The following is a 17,568-nucleotide window of genomic DNA, read 5'->3' as shown; positions in this document are numbered from 1 at the left end:
CTGCTGCACTGTTTCATTTAAAGCCTCAGCACCACAGCCTAAAAGCTCAGGCTTCAAGTTGAAAAAAAGGTAATTATTTGCTCTGAAAGCCCTGGCTCAATGCAAACACCACCAGCTACCTGTCCAGCCCAAAACATTTGTGTTCCCAGCTTAATCACTAATTCAGAGACAGCCAAGGACTTGGAAACAAAAGGAGAAGCCAAAATAACTCTTCAGAGGAGGCTCAAAAACACCCAGAGTTCCGAGTAGCTGCCAACATACTTGCTCTCCATTTGATTGGTGGAAGTACTGACAGCATCTCTCAGGATACCATTTTCCTGCTTCAGGTGGCTTATTTCTGCCTCCATCTGCTCACGGAGTTGCTGGAACTGATGGGGAAACAAAGTCAATTCTGTAAAAGATTAAGCTAAGGAGCAATAAAAACAAAAAAACCCCAGCTTGTAGCAGTAGGTAAGATACCACAATAGTTTCAGTAAATAAAACTAAGTGGATTTTTGGGAAAAGGGGAGCTTTGTTCCCTCCTCACACATCCCTTCTTAAATTAAACTGTGCTACTGAGACCCTCATGCTCAAACCAAAGCACAGGTTTCCTTTTATATCAGTGCATCAACCTATTTATCAAGGCAACCTTTTTTATTGTTTAAAAGACTACATAAGTGTTACTCAGAATACCAATTGCTCAGCTACACAAGTTGAGGTATTTATCAATAACTGGGTATCAGTATGTTACTTTTCCAAAGGGAAATAAAACAAACGTGCTGTAAGTTATCATTAGAAGTTTACAAGCCTTTAAACAAAGCAGAAAAAGTAACAAAAAACTAAAAATACATGGATTATAGCATGCAAACTGCAAAAGGCATCTAATCTAATAATCTAATATTCTGATTTTCAGCAAGGTTCCAAACTGAGGCAGAAAGAAGCCCTGATAACCCAAGGTTCAGGATAGTGTGAACAAAATCAAAAGACAGGATTCAAAGGGAAAAAAAATGGACTCTGCATATGCAGACAACAGCAGAGCTGGTCTTGGAGCCAAAAGTCTGCTCTGAAAATCCTCAGGGACACACAACACTCTTCCTTTATCAGTGCCAGTTTGTAGGTATGGCTGACACCGCTCCAAGATACCATTCATCAAGTGGCTGATTCATCAATGAGCATTTCTTACATAAAAAAAATCCAAATAAAAGTTTGTGTAACAACCACAGCAGCAGGGAGCAGTCCCCTGTAGGGCAGCCACCTCCAGCTCTGCACCAACAAATGTAACAAGCCGGGCCTTGGACGTTTATTGGGGGGGTCTTTTCCTTGCCTACTTCGTTTTTTAATGCCAACAAGAGAAGCAGGGGCACAAACCCCACAAAACTGGAAGCTGTGACCATTTTCAGCTCCTCTGCCATGCTGCAGCACATCAGCAGAGGGAGCAGGACCGGAGCACTGGATCTTTTGTATTTCCTTTCTCCAGCTCAGCCCGGCACTGCAGCATTTGCTAAAGCCTCCCAGGTGTGCCCAGGTCTCCATCCCCTTCCCCAGCCAGCAGCAAGACCCTCTAATTGTCCAGTTATTTACACAAGTTCCATGGAAGTTTCCTCTGCTCCAAAACTGCAGAGATGCTACTCTCCAAAGTGCCAAGACAGAGGATACAACATGAAAGTTGGGGAGTTCACATGCTGGGCTCAATGCTGTGACATGCATACAGAAAAAAAACCTTCTAGAATGGAATCTAAGCAGTTAAATTGGTATAAGAAGGGCCATTTTCCTTAGAAAAATCTCAGTTAAACTTTTTAATCTGATGGAACAAACCCTTCTAAGGTCACTCCATAAAGCAACTACAACAGAAAGTAACAAGAGTCTTAAAAAAATACAAGTGTCTGCTCTTCAAATATTTCCAGCAAAGCACTCCCCCAGGCAATGATATTTCATGTGTATTATGCTACGCCGTCACTCTGTACTATAATCTTCAAGACACTTATCTGCTGGTAAATGATCATCAGCATTAGTGGCTCCCTTAAGCTGGGTATTTCAATTAGATTTTACACTTTAATTGAATAACATTTCAGTAGAACACCAGAAAGGGAAAGTAACTAGATCAAGGACCAGCTGCCTGGCCAGCACTGGGCTTTACAAACCACAAAAGTCATCTGTGAGAACTCCCTGTCTTTTTTTTAAGTCAGAAAACTGCCACAAAGTTTTGCAGTGACTTCTCAGCATTTACCTTTATCTTCATCTGCTGAGACTCTTGGTAGCTGACGTGGATTTTGCTCTGGAAGGTGCCGTGTTCCTTCTCCAGAGCGTTGATGCGTTCTCGCATCTTGGCCGTGAGCAAACCATTCCTCTCCTTCTCTGCAACCAGCTCCTTGGGTGGGAAGTAACAGGAAAAGGGAAACAAATAATCCACTGCTCCTTTCTAAAGGCTAAGAGTCTTTAAGATAACTAAAAATACAGCAAGTGTGCATCAAAACCAAAATCAGCATTGATCTTCACTCAGCAAATTCACAGTATCAGACCAAACTTCCAAAACCTTATGATGATCCTAAATCATCATAAATCTCACATTTATTAAAAAGTTTACCAATTTAAAACACTGATCTTCTGTTGTCTCAAAGAGATGGGAGTCTTTTTTCTATCTCTGACCAAATCACAGAGTTCTAACAACTAAAACCACGGGTGTATCACAGAGGGCAGAGTTTAGATTTTCATCCCAAGTTTAGCAAAATGGAAGAACACAGGTAAAGCACCACGGCAAAATAGAGCACTTTAGAGCAAAATAATTGCTTTGTAGCAGGTTGCAAAGCCAACAGCTTTGCCACAGGAGATGGGCTATTAGTGCACTACAAAGGCCAGAGAAGCCCTGAATCCCACCAGCATGATGCCATATTATAGCTTTCAGATGAAAATACACATTGCTTTTTAATCTTTTATTAGCCAGTAATTCAACCCAGACACCTGAGAAATCCACAGAGCTGCTCCTCTGCAATATAAATGCACTTGCTGTAGTAAGCAAAAATATTAAGTGCAGCTTTCAGCAGCTCCCATCACACAAAAAGGAATTTCTACCACCCAAGCTTCAGGTGTTTCCAGCCACACAGCTCCTAACAGTGCCAGGGAGCCCTGACATAATTTAAGTGCTCTAAATTATTAGCCTGAATACCCTCCATCTCTTCAGAGTAGTTACAGTTTTTTTCACCTTTTAGTTTAAATAAGAGCTATTCTGTCTTGTAGATCAAACTCACTAAGACACTTCTGCAAATACAATCTAGACAGCTTGACACAAATCTTTCTCCATGTTATTTTTAATTAAGATGCAACTAAAAGAAGAGCACCAGGACACACTGCAGCTTCTTCTATCCCTACACCAATCCCACTACTCACTTGCAGTCCTCAGTAACCCAGCTACCCTGTCAGGGCAGAACCAGAGATCCTGGGAAGATTAACTTTTCACGAGCTTCTGTTTTGCCAAATACCTCTGAATCTTGAGGTACTCAGCTCTTGCTCTCATTTATCCCCTGTAGTTGTTATCTTTATCAAGATCCCTACAGGAATAGCTCTGCACCTTAAAGCACCTTTAGCTTTTGACGGTGCTTTCAAGAGAAACACATTAATTGGAAGATAAGAGCTTTTATCAGTCAAGCTGAGCTTTACCCTCGTTTATCCTGATACTTCAGCACTGCAGCAACTTTGCTGTTATCCATTTTCTCCCAGCTTTTCCCTTCCCCAAACCAGATGGAAAAAACCCCCTGATGACTCCTGCCTCTCTGCAGATCCTGCCTCGCCTTCACAAGCCCCACTTTGCACATGTTTTTTCCCCAACCACATATGCATTTCCCACACTCAGATTCCTTCATACATTCCCTCTGCTTCTTCAGCAGCAAATCCCTCTCTCCAATTCGATTCTGTAATCCTGAGGTAGTTTCTTTCTTCCCTCCAAACACATCACAAGCCCCTTCTCCGTAAGATTACATACTGACTGTCCCAAACCTCTTGATCCCAACCTGTGAACACACACCTACCTGTGCCCTGCCAGGAGCTCACACAATACCCACTCCCTTCTCCCCTCCTCATCTCCCAAGGCTCCCAACTCCCGCATCCTCTGGCCACTCTGCTCCCATCTTTGCCCACCCAGCTTTCTGTGCCCAAGTTTTGTCCCACAATTCCTGAGTCTAATGCTCATGTGCTTCCAAACCAGCCAAAACACACAAATCCTTCTCCTAAGACTCTCAAATTCAGTCCATCTCTGCCTCACTATTTGTTCTACTTTAACTGTTTTCCTCTGAAACCTTCATAAAAAAGTGTATTTTCACAAACTAGTTTTGACAGTAATGCATCAGCATCCCAGTAAGTCCAAAGCAATCAGAGCTGCACCTCCAGGGGCTGAGCAGGCACATTCTGCACTTTCTGTACCTTCCTTCTTGAAGAAAACTGGTGATTGTTGTGCCTAGAAGCACTTAAGCACGTGAATGCTACAAAAAGGACCAAATTAAAACTGCAGCGCAGGAAAGACGTTTAATATTTACATCCATGAAATAGTCTCACAGTGGTGAAGGAAGTGCTTTTAAAGTAACCATTTGAAAAGAAAAACAGGCTCAGCTTACAAGTCTCAGTAAATGAACTCTCTGGAAAAACTACTGGAAAATACCTGTGCATAAATACATTGTAAAAGCAAACGTAGTGTCTTGGTAAGCCTTTTCAGCATAATATTTCACCTTTTCACTTATATGCTCAGTAAACCAGCATTTGCTGGCTGCTAGTCCTACAAACCCCTGCTCCTCTCTATACCCATGAACCCCTCAATGTTTACCTGGGAGAGCTGCTTGCACTGCTCCTTTGCAACAGCTGCCTCCTCCTTCATCGCTGCGAGTATCTTCTCCTTGTCCTGGAGCTGGTGCAGAGCTGCAGCCGTCTCAGCCTTGCTGGCCTGCAGCAGGATGACATAAAAATAACCACAAATAGTGGCACAGCACACTAAAAGGCAGCAAAGCAAACCCGAGAGGAGGAAACACCCCCTCCTGCCCCCAGATCTTCCATCTGCACGGCGCGCGTGGCACCACTGCTACCCAGTTATGCCACTAATGGATCCCATTTCACCAGGCAAGGAAATGCATTTTCAAGCCATGGAAACCAATTAAGAGGATAAATGGGCTCTTAAGGTGCTTCCCATTGCAAAAGAGCTGCTGTGGTGGCAGTGGGGAAAATAAAGAACAGCCATTAAGAGAAATAATGGGAAAAGATGCAGAGACACTGAATCAGTCAATAACTGCGGTTGGAAGGACTTCCAAGATCACCTGGTCCAGCCCACACTCAAAGCAGGTATAATCCAAGAACTGTAATTGCTTGAAATATCTCAGCACAAAGGGAAAAGGAAACACTAATCTGGTGTCTCCTTCCACTTCCCAGGAGAGCCTCCAGCTGATATAATTATATTTCTACTGGCACATTGACACACAAAGTTTCAGAGATACTCCAGGAAATAGACCTAAAAGAACAATCCCCTTGGTCCTGCCACTTGCATACTGGTCCTACCAATCAAATCAATGTAATAAGGAGCACAACTTCTACGTGTTTGTGCTCAGACTTGGCTCAGTGAAGTGTGATGGCTGCCCAGAAGGGTTGTGCAGTCTCAGTCCTTGAAGGTTTCAAGCTAGACTGGATAAAGCCCTGAGCAGCCAGTGCTGACCTCAGAGCTGGTGCTGCTTCGAGGAGGAGGCTAGACTACCTTCACTCAATGAAGCCTGATAACTGAAGAAGCAAAGAAGTGTCAGTCCCACAAATGCACTCCAGATTTGTTTGGAAATTCTTCTTTAGTGGTAATGTGCATGCCTGCAGTACAAAGACAGTGTCAGGGACTTCCATGAGCTACAGAGAGAACACTGTTCACACTTCCACCTACAGAAACCTACATGTTTTTGTTGTGTACAAACCCAGGAACTCATTTTCATCCTAAAGGTTCAGCTTTAACACCAAACCTTCCTTTAACAGAAAAAAACACAGCAGGCAGGGTGGCTGCTAGAACAGGTGACACCATTCCAAGTGTAGCACTACTGGGTTTTGTCCTTGGAGGTTTTCAAGATGCAACTGCACAAATTCCTGAGCAACTTGCTCAGAATTCAGTGTTGGACCTGTTCTGAGATGGCTGCTGGACTGCACAACATCCTGAAGTCCCACCCAGCCCAAACTGTGTTGTTATGGTGATATATTGCATTAACTGGGCTGACACGTAGCCAGTTCTGCATTTCTGCTCTGGTACCACGTCTGCAGAGGAACACAGGACTGCCAGAGTTCAAGAGTGACATTCAGGATGTGACACAGTGACACCCACAGTGAGTCATGGCAGGGAGGAGTAGGTGTGTGCCCAGCAACAGGATGGTGAGCAATGGTCACAAACTAAAACACAACAAGTTTCACCTCAACGTGAGGAAGAACTGCTTTCCCTGGAGGGGGTAGAGCCCTGGAACAGCTGCCCAAGGAAGGGGTGGAGTTTCCTTCTCTGGAGACATTCCAAATCCACATTTCTGTGTCACCTGCTCCAGGTGGCCCTGCCCTGGCCAGGGACTTGGGGTGGCCTCCAGAGCTCCCTTCCAACCCCAAGGATTGTGTGATTCCGTATTGGTAAGATATTGGTGGACACCATTCTCTTCTGTCTTGACCACAAGAATTAAAAAGAACTGCCAAGCACTGGCACAGGTTGCCCAGAGGGGTTTTTCAGGCCCATTCCCTGACAGCTTCAAGATATCCAGACTGAACAAAGCCCCGAGCACTGTGGGCTGACCTCAGAGCTGTTCCTGCTTCAAGTTGGAGGCTGGACTACAAACCCATTGAGGCCCCTTCCAAACCTGAATTGCTCTACAATCCTATGAAAAATATCCAAAGAAGTCAGACTACATTGTATAGACTCGCAAAACACAGAATTAGCTGATCAAGTGCACAGCCACAGCAGCTTGTTCTGAATTTCTCCCACAGCTTATCCTATTTACACATTTGGGAAAGATCACTCCCGATAGTCAGCAGCCATCCTTCCCCGTGCCAACACACGCGCGTCAGCAGCAGCACACCTGCTGTATTCCTTGTTCTCCATGGCCATGCCTGCTCTTTCCAAGTGGCCAGAGCCACCCCTGGCATGGCAGATGGCAGCACAAAAGCATCAGACAGCTCATTCCCTGCATGCAAGGCAAGCACAGACCAGCTGGAGAGAGTCTTCCAAAGACAGACTGCCCAGATCACACGAGAACATTGACAGAGCTAATCTGACAGCACCTCTTCCACTTTCTGTTTGTTTAATAAATTTTGTCTGCCCCCCACAGTCATTCACCTTTTGCAAGAAATCATGAATTGCACCGGATTTTTCCTTTAACACCTCCACTACACAACGGGCCTCATCTTCAGAGAAGACCATATTCTTCATGGATGTTACAAAATCCTTGAATTTTACTTCAGCATTCTCTGCAACACAGAAGGGAGGATTTATTTACTTTGGACTCCATACAGAATTATTTATTTTGCCTTGAAACAGCATGTGATGGGGTATCATTATGCATTATATTTAATTCCAGTCTGAAATGCCAAGAAGCAAGAGGTCATGAACATTCAGCAAAAACAACATCTCTCCAATTTAAATCCGATAACAATCTGCCAGCTGATAGTTTTGGGAAAAGAGAAAATCCCACCACTTTGTTTGCACAGTTGGTAACGTTTATAGTGTTGCTAGAAAGAAGACAAAGCATAACACAGATTTTGGAGGAGAAAAATAGCACAAATGTGAAAAACTGAAGAGTCCTTTCCAGGGTATCATGACAGTAATTTAAATTGAGCTCTCAATTTGGAGGACAGCCTGGCTGTACAAGCAATATGCACATGACAAGTTAATTAATTTTTAAAACTGGCACATTTTTGATTACAATATATGGAAGACAAAAATATTAACTTCCAAATTTAGATTGAGGGAACTGCAGCAAGAACAGTTCAGGAGTAGGAAGATAAATCAGTATCTTAGTGGCTGACCAAGTGTTTAAAGAGACACACACAAGGAAAGACAATTCAGCTGAACTATTCTCTAACAAAAAACACTGCTCACAAACAGGCTGCACGTAGACAGGTCATTAGGTGGCCCTCTGACTCCAGGGAACAGGAGCATAAGACCAAGGCATCCCATATACCTGTCAAACATTCACCAGTGCCCAAAACTATGTGAAGGGATGGGAAGAATAAAAAAAACCACAAGCTTAAAAGTGATGCTTGGTCAGAAATTGTCCCATAGATCATGGAGAAGGGTCTGGGTTTCTCACCACAGGTGCCAAACACGTCCCTGAAACCAATTTACACATCAAACCCAAAGATCTGTCTGAAAAATAAATGAACAAAAAAGCAGTGATGACATTATGCCCTGAAAGAAATTACCACGGATAAAAATTGCTGAATAATAGAGCAAGGGGAGGGAGTGCTGAGGAGTTCTAGCACACTCTCTCTTCTAGTCCTAAATCCAACTTAGTTTTGGCCACAGACTTCAGCTCACATCGGTGCTGCATTGACATCATCAGTGATGCTGTTACCAGGAATATGCCAAGATCCTGAGACCACAGTCCGGTGAGCCGGGAATCCATCGCAGCTGGGCCAGGACCAGCCTGAGCCCTGTGCTCCCTGAAGGCACAGAGACCTTGCCCTTGCATCCAAGGAGCTTACAATCAGAGCAGGGGGAGATTTCTATATCGGGAGGGCAAATCCCAGCTGACACAGGAGAATTAGGAGTTCATGGAGAAGGTCACAGCGTGCCAAGGAAATGAGAAGGGACGAGTGCACGTGAGGGGCTTTGATGCTGCAGGACAGTAACGTGCAGCCACTGAACCAGAAGCACAAGAGGAGCCTCAGGAATGTGGGAATCCAATCAAAGAGCTGCCAGGAAGCTTTCCAGGGGGCATTTTAGAAGACAAGACTAAAAAGAAAGGTTCCAAAGAATGAAGTGAGTGACCAGACAACGCTGAAGAATCAGCCTAGCTACTCACAAATCTGAGGTCTCACCTCATGGCTCGGTATATCTATCAGGCTTTGACATAGTCAGAGGCCTATTTAAAGCTTCAGGGTGGAACACAAGGCTCATTAATCACTCCAGGCATTTGTGGGAGAGTATGAAGGAAGTTCCCCTGTCCCAACCAATTCCAACAGCACTGAAGGGAAAATTCGGAGTCTCCCTGGAAACTGCCAGACTCTCTCCACTGGCAGTCTGCTTCAGGTCACTCTGTATTGCACTGTGTCAGTCTCAGCTCCATGAACAGTCCTGGAGCATGCAGGCTGCACTTCCAGCCTCCAGCAGACTCCAAGAGCCTGTGCTGAACGCCCTGGGTTTGGAGTCCATCCCTGTGGGCAATGTCTGAACTCTCCACTGTGAACTCCCTTGCTGCATCTGTGTGGTCTGTGATCACCCCTGTGCTCACTGAGGACACAAAAGCCCAGTCAGAGCTGAAAAGATTCAGATGGCACAAAGCCCTTTCCACAGTGCCAAAGACGAGCAGAAATGAGCACACACAAGAGCATCCTGCTCTTTTGTTTTCCTCAAATCCTTTCTTCACATTACATCAGAGAGGATCCCCCTCCCCACACATCTTCCCTGTTGAGGTTTGCAAGCCGGCTATGCCAGAGACAGACTGAATCATCAGTTTCTTACCTTTATCTGTTTCATTCTTCAGTTTCTTGCCACTGCTCTTCTGGATCCCCTCATTCACATTGTGTTTTACAACTTCAACCGGCTCACGCTTTTCCAAAGTGCCTGAGTCAGAATTATCCATCAAAGGAATATAAGTAGTTGCTTGAATAAGAGGTTCATCCACCAAAACTGTAATCATAAGTCCATAGGATGGGTTAAAGCTTTGGAATAATTGACACCAACCTTTTTAGAAAAGGTGCCTAACATATTAAAAGTTGAAGTAAAACATCTCTAACCTCAACAGTTAATTATACTCTCTATTTCTATTATCCTTCACAGTTTAACTCATTAAAGCTCTTCAGGTAAGTCCATTAAATAAAGGTCTCTAATGCATAGTAATTTAATAGCTTCAATTAAATTTCTACTTCCAAAGCTGCCTTTTAGCATTTTAACAAGAAGACAAGAACCTTTACATTTTGACTTTCATTTCACTTTAGTGAGAAAGTTGCACATAGCATCAGTGAGACTGTTTTACTTGTGCCTGTGCAGGAAACCATTCAGCATCCCTAACATATAAGTAAAGTCTTTTGTCCCTATTCTGTTAAAAGCTGGTGCTGCACTGCCATCATTTTCATGGATTACATCACCTGTGAACTCAACCACTTAGGCAGAACATGCAGCAGGGGCAGCAGTCAAGCTTATTTTGCATGCAGACTCCACTGCACTTAATGAAGAGCTCTCATCTGTCAGAGCAGGCTTTGGGCACCATTAACATGCAGAGAGGTACCCAGGGCTACTGCCTGACCCCAGGTCTCCATTCCCACACCACTGGATCACCGTGGTAAGGAGCAGCCTCTGTCCAAAGAGCTCTTCAGCGGAGACAAAAGCAGGCAAGGGGAGAGCAGGAGTGACAGACCTGGGGCAACAGGTACAGCCAGAGCTGCAGCTGCTGCTTGCCCAGCTCCTGCTCCACACTGCCTGCAGGATGCCAGAGGCTGTGCATGGCCCAACAGGAAAATCACTGCCCCAGCCAGCCCAGACTGCAGGGCTGATGGACAACAGATGCCAGGCAGCAGCACAGAGAGAGAGGAGGAATTGGGTGAGATGCAGGGTTTTGGGCATCAGTGCAAAACAAGTATGCACTCCTGGCTGCCAGAGAGCCAGTTATAAAACACTCTTAAATTCTGGTTGCTGTAAAAGGAGCAGAATAGGCCAGATGGACCTTTTTGTGTCACCTGGTAAGAGCCTTTCACTTAAGCAGCCAGCAAACACCTGCAGGTACATTGCAAGCTCAGAAGTGAGGAGAGCTCTCCTCTCGCAGAAACAGCCACCAGCTACTCCAGTTGCTATCCTCATATTTTTCCTTCCTCTCCTTATTAACTTCCCCTCCTTTCAAAACCTTTTTAATATCAATGAGACATTTTGCAGGATGAAATCCCCATAGTACTGTCTTGGCTAATCCTGATGTCCACCACTGCTCATTTTTGCTCTGTCATTTTGGAGAGGTGGCTTGAAAAAGAAACAGTTTGCATTCAAGTAATGCATAAGCTATTGCCCTGTAGCACTGACAGCTCAGCTTTGCTGCTGGCTGAGCTGGTACTGACATTTATTGCCACATACAGACAAGTTTATGGCCCCTAAAAAGTGCAGTGCACCTGCTTCCCATCAGGAAAACAATAAGCACATCCATAAAAGGTGATCACATCCTAAGTTCCCCATCAGTAGGCTTTTTCCAGAAATCATTTAGGAGTTTTTCAGTTATACAGGAACTTTACACTGCTTAGAACCCCATCCTGGACTGAACAGTGCCCACAATAGATCTACACCCTTATAACCTGACCAAAGTACAAAGGGAACAGTGGGGAACAGTGCCTACTCCAGGAGCAGCCCATCAGCTCCCAACTTCACAGCTGCCCCAGCAGAGAAGAGTCCTGAGCAGCTAACAAGGTGGCCTCACAGAACTTCATGGTCACGCTGTGTCCAAAGCCAGACACAAGAGCACTCATTGTAAAACATTTTTAAAAAAGGAGAAAAACACATACACAGAGGCACAGTGAGCCAAGAGGACACAAGAAGCAGCATCTTGGCAGAGAACAAGGGATGACGAACAGTGAAGGCCTTGACAGCAAAGATGAACAGTTTGTGTTGGAGCAAGAGCCAGCCAACAAAAGGACAGTAAGAGAGGAATGTGGCCAAAGCAACTGGCTGAAAAAACTGCAATCTTGTTTGGGGCAGATGACTGCAGCAGTTCCAGACATGCCTTGCTCAGAGCAACTTAAAACCTGCTCAGCTTATACTCTAAGTCTGCACATTACTCCTCATTCAAGCATGGATGTTTGGATCCAAGAGAGCTCAGAAAGGTTCACAACATTCATTATCCCGTGCTCAGTGGTACCAGATGTTCATAAAATTTAAGAGTATCTCAGGCTCAGCAATCTTTCCTACCTGCAATTCCTGCTTTTTCAAATCAAAAGAGTTACTATTCTACAAGTTCCTTTTCCAAAGGAAGAGAAACTGAAGCATGGACAGCAAAAAGGTTTAACAGTCAGGTTTACCTGAACAATGTCACAGACTGAATTCTTACCATTATCAACTTTCTGCTTCTTTGCAGAGACTTTCTTCTTCCCTGACACATTTTCTTGCTTTATCTCCTGGTGGAGCAGCACCGGTTCTTGCTTTTTGGCAGGAGACACAACAGAATCAGTCTTACTATCTTGATCATCTGCAACAGACAATTAAGACAATATGCTCTTCTGTATATCCTCAGCAATACTTTTCAATCAGCAAATCTGTAATAACCAAAGTCTCCACTCCCAAGAAAACAAACTCACATCTTTGAAATCAGAACAAAGTTATTCACATATACATACGTACACAGACACACACACACACTTCCCAGATCAAGTGAGACCCCAAAGCAACAGGAAGGTTTAGCAGAATCAAGAGCCACAGCACCCAGTGATTTTTAAGACAGGAATCTCATGTGCAAGCAGAACACACGGCAATGCAAGGAACAGTTTAACAACTCCAATCCAGATTTCACTGTGACAGAGCAGACAGCACATGTTACCCATATTAGTTTCTTATTTAGAAGTGTACTCTTCCCTTCCGTGAACCCACTTGGGCACTTTAAACACACACCCCCAATAGCTACTGGGACTGTGAGAAGCAGAAAATAAGTGTTTCCCATTAGGGAACTGTTCTTTTTAAAAGCAGTTTCTAGTGAGAATTTTTTTATCATTTTGGACAGCCTGTGCTATATTAAGATTCTTGCCAGAGCTGACACGCACAGCACAGGGCTCTGGTGTCAGCTCCTGTAATCAAGGATAAGAGTTACTTGTGGCTGCCCTCAGAACTGTGCTTGCAGACCACGTTTTAACTGTGCCACAGAGATTTTTGGATAACACCCACAAACAAGACTGGATACTTTCTCTGTTGATAGTGGGTGGGTCCTTTTCTCCTTTTTTTTTTTTTTTTTTTCCAGAAAAATACAAAACCTACCACATCAAGCAGCAATGTCATTCTTTTTCCTCACTCCCTGTGTAAACCTGCTGTGCCTGCATCTCACAAGGGGATCAGCAAATATCTTGGGTTTCATTTCTAGAACTGGGTATTTTTATTCATTTTTCACTTCTATTCCTAGTCAAGACAACCACACTGAGACATGTCAGCTGCTGAGGATATGGTCAAGACAGTCAGAAGTGATTTTGATGAGTTTTTGGTCTGTTCTAGGTTGGATATTTCAGTTACAACAGCCAGACCAGTTTTAGCATCAGTTCCATTCAGTTATAGAGGTGTAGCAGGCAGGCAGCAATGAATCAATCACCAATCCATGAATCAGCCACCAAACACCTCTCTGTGCATTAACCCTGAGCTTAAACAGTGATTTATTTTGCAGACTGCTATGAGGTTACTTGAGATGCCCTCCCTTATCAGAGCCACCACTCTTAGGACTCCACTTTTTCACAGCCTGACTCAGAATGCACCCAGCAAACATCTACTGCCTTCTCTCAGGTAATCAAAATTCTGATTGAGAGCAAAGCAGCCAAACCACAGAGCAAAGCAGAGGAACGAGCTACTCTGTTCCACTTCATCTTTAGTAGAAGAAAGCAAGGACGGGAGGAGGAAAACCAGAGCACTGCTGCCAGATGAAAAACAGGGGGGAAAAAAGCAATAGCTTGTAAAAAAGGAGAAGGTTAGAAGGGAGCTTTGCCCCATAGAGATCAGGCAGAACAGTTGTGAGAGACACTCTGTGGCCTTGCAAAAAGCAGAACACAGTTTTGGCGTTCTGTGCAAAAAGCATATGCAACATCAGGTACCCATTCCATTTTTCTGCTTCTTCTGCCCAGGCTTCTTCTTAGCTGCTGTTGATTCAGATGGTGGAGTGGGCTGTTTTGTAACAGGGACTGGATCTACTTTCTTGCCTGAAGACTTGGATCCTTCCAAGTCCTTAGTTACATGATCATCTTGGTTGGCCTTGTGCTTCTTCTCCTTCTTCTTCCTCTCCCTGACGCCGGCGGAGGCCTCGGTTACGCCCGAGGGGACGGGAGTGACGTGCTCTTCATCCGTGCTCAGGGCATCAGACAGCTTAAAGTCCCGAGGGGCACTTTCCGAGTCAGACTCATGGATGTTCCCGTTCTGAGCCTCTTTCTTCTTGTTCTTCTTCTTCTCGGTTTTCTTTTTGTCAGCCTTGGTAGGTGGGAACTTTAGGTCCCGTTTCTGTTTGGCGAGGACTTCATCGTATAAAGTCTCTTTCATGAAAAGCCAGAAGAAGAGGAAGATGACTGTAATAACCACAGAAGGAATGAGGATGATAAAGTAGGTAGACTCGTAAAACTCCATTGTGCTTTTTCTTAGCTATGATTTCTTAAAAAACCTATAGGAGAAAGAAAGAAAAAAAGAGGAAAAATTAGGTTTTGAACAGGTTTTCCCTAGGTGTTATTTCCTCCACCAATTATAATAATAAAAGAAGATTTCTCATTGTTACAGAGTAGCCTTGAAGTAGCTTTAATAAAATTATCGAACTATATCAGCCATGGAACAGCTTCTGGAATCATTTACCACTTGCTTCAAAGTTGTTGGCCTGGATAGGAAGAAATGCACTTTGCCAGACTGCTGATCTGGGGAGAGAACAATTCCCTTCCCTTGCTTTCCTTCATCTTCCTCACTCTTCCTTCCCACGTGACTTTATGAAAGTGAAAGCTTTTGATTTCAGAAATACATGAGACAGCATTTTCAGAGGCTGTGAAATAAGGACCAGGGACCAGAATATGCAGAACACTGCCTTTTTTTTTTTTTTTTCATAAATCAAACATACTGAATTAACATTCTTACCCTGGCAAGTGGGAGTTAAATTTCACCTTGCTTTTGTTCCCAGATTTATGACAGCTTCAGAAGTAGAATGAGGAGAAGACAGGAGAGAGCCCTGAATTTTAGTCAGCCATAAAGAATCAGATATTTTCAAAACTGTTTTTTGAAGTCTTAAAACCCAGCTTCACACTCATGAAAATTCCATACATTTATGGGGCAACAAGAAGATCTGTTATTTATTTTGACCATGTGATGGTATAAGACTTCCAGGGCACTTACACAGACCAGAGGATTCCAGAACAATTTGCTGAAAACAATATTTTTGTCCCAAGCATTACATTTATTGTCTTTTTAAAAACAGCAGGAACCACAAAGTTAAAGAACAGTCAAAACGACGTTAAAAAGCCTAACTTCAGGGTCAAGACATGCCAGATTTTCCCATTTCACACCTGATTGCTATGAATAGACCTGGATTTTTGCAGAAAGAATCCAAATCTTCTCCAGACTGTTTGTTCCAAGAAAGAAAAAAAAAATTTCACCAGATATTGAAAAAAAAATCCAGACATAATCCAAACTAATTAGGCAATTCCCAATCCACCAACCCATCATAGGAAGCACATGCTACAACTACATTTTCCTGCACACAAGAAAAAATTACTCTTCAACTTGAGTGTCCCTTGGGACACCCATTCTCTTGGGAACAAAAGGCAAGGGATTTAACCCAGGTTGCTCGGAATATTTCCACTGCTGCTTGAAAAATGAAAACAGATGTGCGTACCGAGGGCACAGAGAATAAAGTCCACGAAGAAGCTGCATGGTGCAGGCAGAGGACAGGCTCTCCTTGCTGCTGGGCAGAAGATTTACTCATTTAAAGTTGTTTTACCTCAATTCCTGACTGTTTTGGAAGCTGCTATCACAAACTGGCTTTTGCCATCCTGCCACACTGGAGAGAGCTCGGTGTGGAGTCTGGCTCAGGCTCAAGGGGGAATAGTTGTTACATAGAATAATTTCTGGACAGAGAGGAGTTACTGTGATAATATATTTGTACAGTGCATTGAGTAGCACAGAAAGCAAGGATTGGGAACTCTAATTTGGCTATTAAGTTATCCAAATAAAAGACTAACACTTCAATACACTAATTATTCATCAGTTGTCTTAACATTAAGTCTCCTCCCAGTTTGTATTTATTTTCTGCATGCACGCAGCTCACTGAAAATTACAGGGTCTAAAATTACATCCAGCACAGAAAGTTTTGGAAGGGTTGAGAGGGATTGGAAGAAAAGCTTGTCTTTTGGGGAGAAAAAGCACAGATGCTCAAAACTAAGCTGGAGCTTTCAAAATGATTAATTACAGCTACTTGATAAACCCAGCTCCCTGCACTAAGTGATCTAATATTAGTCATCTTTTAAAGGAAGCAGATCTTGAAAATTTGTCTCAGCCAAAGTCAATATTGAATGCTTAAGGGGGGGGGGAAGCTAATCCCCAAAGTAAATATGTAATTAAGCAGATTTCTCACAAGTGTAATTAAGTTGATCATTACAATACATTACTGCAACAGTTACAATACCCAAGCACAAGGAGCCCAGCTCTGCCCTGCTGCTGACACCATGCACACAGCCAGCCATGAACTCATGGGATGGACAGTCACACCCTGTCAGTCCCTACACATTTCCCAGCATCTGACACCAGATGCTCAGGTCAAACCACAGGCTCAGGGTAACATGTGCTGCTAAAGAGGTTCAAGGCTCAAAGGTCAGGAGGGCACAGTGGCCATCGCGGCAGGACATGCTCGCACAAAGTGGTTGTTGCTCCGAGACCAGAGAGCAGAGACGCATTTAAAAGCTTCAGCTGCTTCCAGAGGAGCCATAAATACTGAATTACAACAGCTAGTCTGGGCGGGGAATGTGTGCTGGACTAGCTGAGGTCTGATCTCAGAGCGGCACAAGCAGTGCGAGCTCTGCCGAGCCTCTGTCCCCCACCCTGCTCCCCCTCCCTGCACTTCACCAAAAACGGGATCATCTCCCAGATCTGGAGCATGACACTGCAGTGATGAGGTCCAGAGCCTCTCCAGGCTCCATTCCTGCTCCTGTCCCCCTCCTGCTCATCGGGGCAAAGCCAAGCACAAGCCACGTGAACCCTTCCACCCCAAACACTAATCAGAGGCAGGTAGATCTGATCTCTGAATGCCATACACAAATCCAGTTTTTCACATGCAAGCAGGGTCCAAAAAAACTAAACCCAAATAAAAGTCTCAGGGTTTAACTAGAATTGATTAAGCACACAGGAAAGGCAAGTAGAAGTTCTGCTCTGATGACCATGCACTAATTTCTCATCTCAGCCCAGCAAGGGTATTTAAAACTCATTCAAGGAGGATCCCACTGCTGCTGGCTCTATGCAGAATGACAAAACAACATCCATCACACCACCCCCTGTCAAAATGTCTTTGCAAAGAGGCATCCTTGCCATGGGGTAAATTGGCAGTATTTTGGTTCACACACAGTTTCCAGCTGTCCTCTGACAATCTACAATTACTAAAACAGTTCCATCATTCCAATTGGTATTTCTGTATTACACTGACAAGCCATCTAGGAAAAAAAAAAAAAATCTATAGGGGGGGGAAAAGAATTCTATGCCAT

General features: G+C 44.0%; 1 protein-coding gene across 11 annotated transcripts in view; it reads right to left on the bottom strand.

Annotated features, from left to right (window-relative positions):
* KTN1 (kinectin 1) overlaps positions 1–17,568 on the bottom strand; it is a 74,882-nt gene that overhangs the window by 37,652 nt on the left and 19,662 nt on the right. For 9 of the 11 annotated variants that reach the window (XM_039552193.1, XM_039552198.1, XM_039552202.1 and 6 more), the window contains exons 2-8: positions 13,942–14,498; positions 12,207–12,344; positions 9,644–9,811; positions 7,298–7,428; positions 4,790–4,906; positions 2,207–2,347; positions 262–368 (exon numbers count right to left, since the gene is read on the bottom strand). In XM_039552193.1, coding sequence (XP_039408127.1) covers positions 262–368; positions 2,207–2,347; positions 4,790–4,906; positions 7,298–7,428; positions 9,644–9,811; positions 12,207–12,344; positions 13,942–14,464 — 1,325 coding nt within the window. In that variant the 5' untranslated portion in view covers positions 14,465–14,498. The remainder of the gene's footprint in view (positions 1–261; positions 369–2,206; positions 2,348–4,789; positions 4,907–7,297; positions 7,429–9,643; positions 9,812–12,206; positions 12,345–13,941; positions 14,499–17,568) is intronic. The other 2 variants (XM_039552195.1, XM_039552200.1) reach the window with 2 other exon arrangements.

The sequence above is a fragment of the Corvus cornix genome, chromosome 5 (genome assembly GCF_000738735.6).
Source record: "Corvus cornix cornix isolate S_Up_H32 chromosome 5, ASM73873v5, whole genome shotgun sequence".
Taxonomy (NCBI): Eukaryota; Metazoa; Chordata; class Aves; order Passeriformes; family Corvidae; genus Corvus; species Corvus cornix.
The sequence above is the reverse complement of the archived record's forward strand: the minus strand, read 5'-3'. Positions and strand labels throughout refer to the sequence as shown.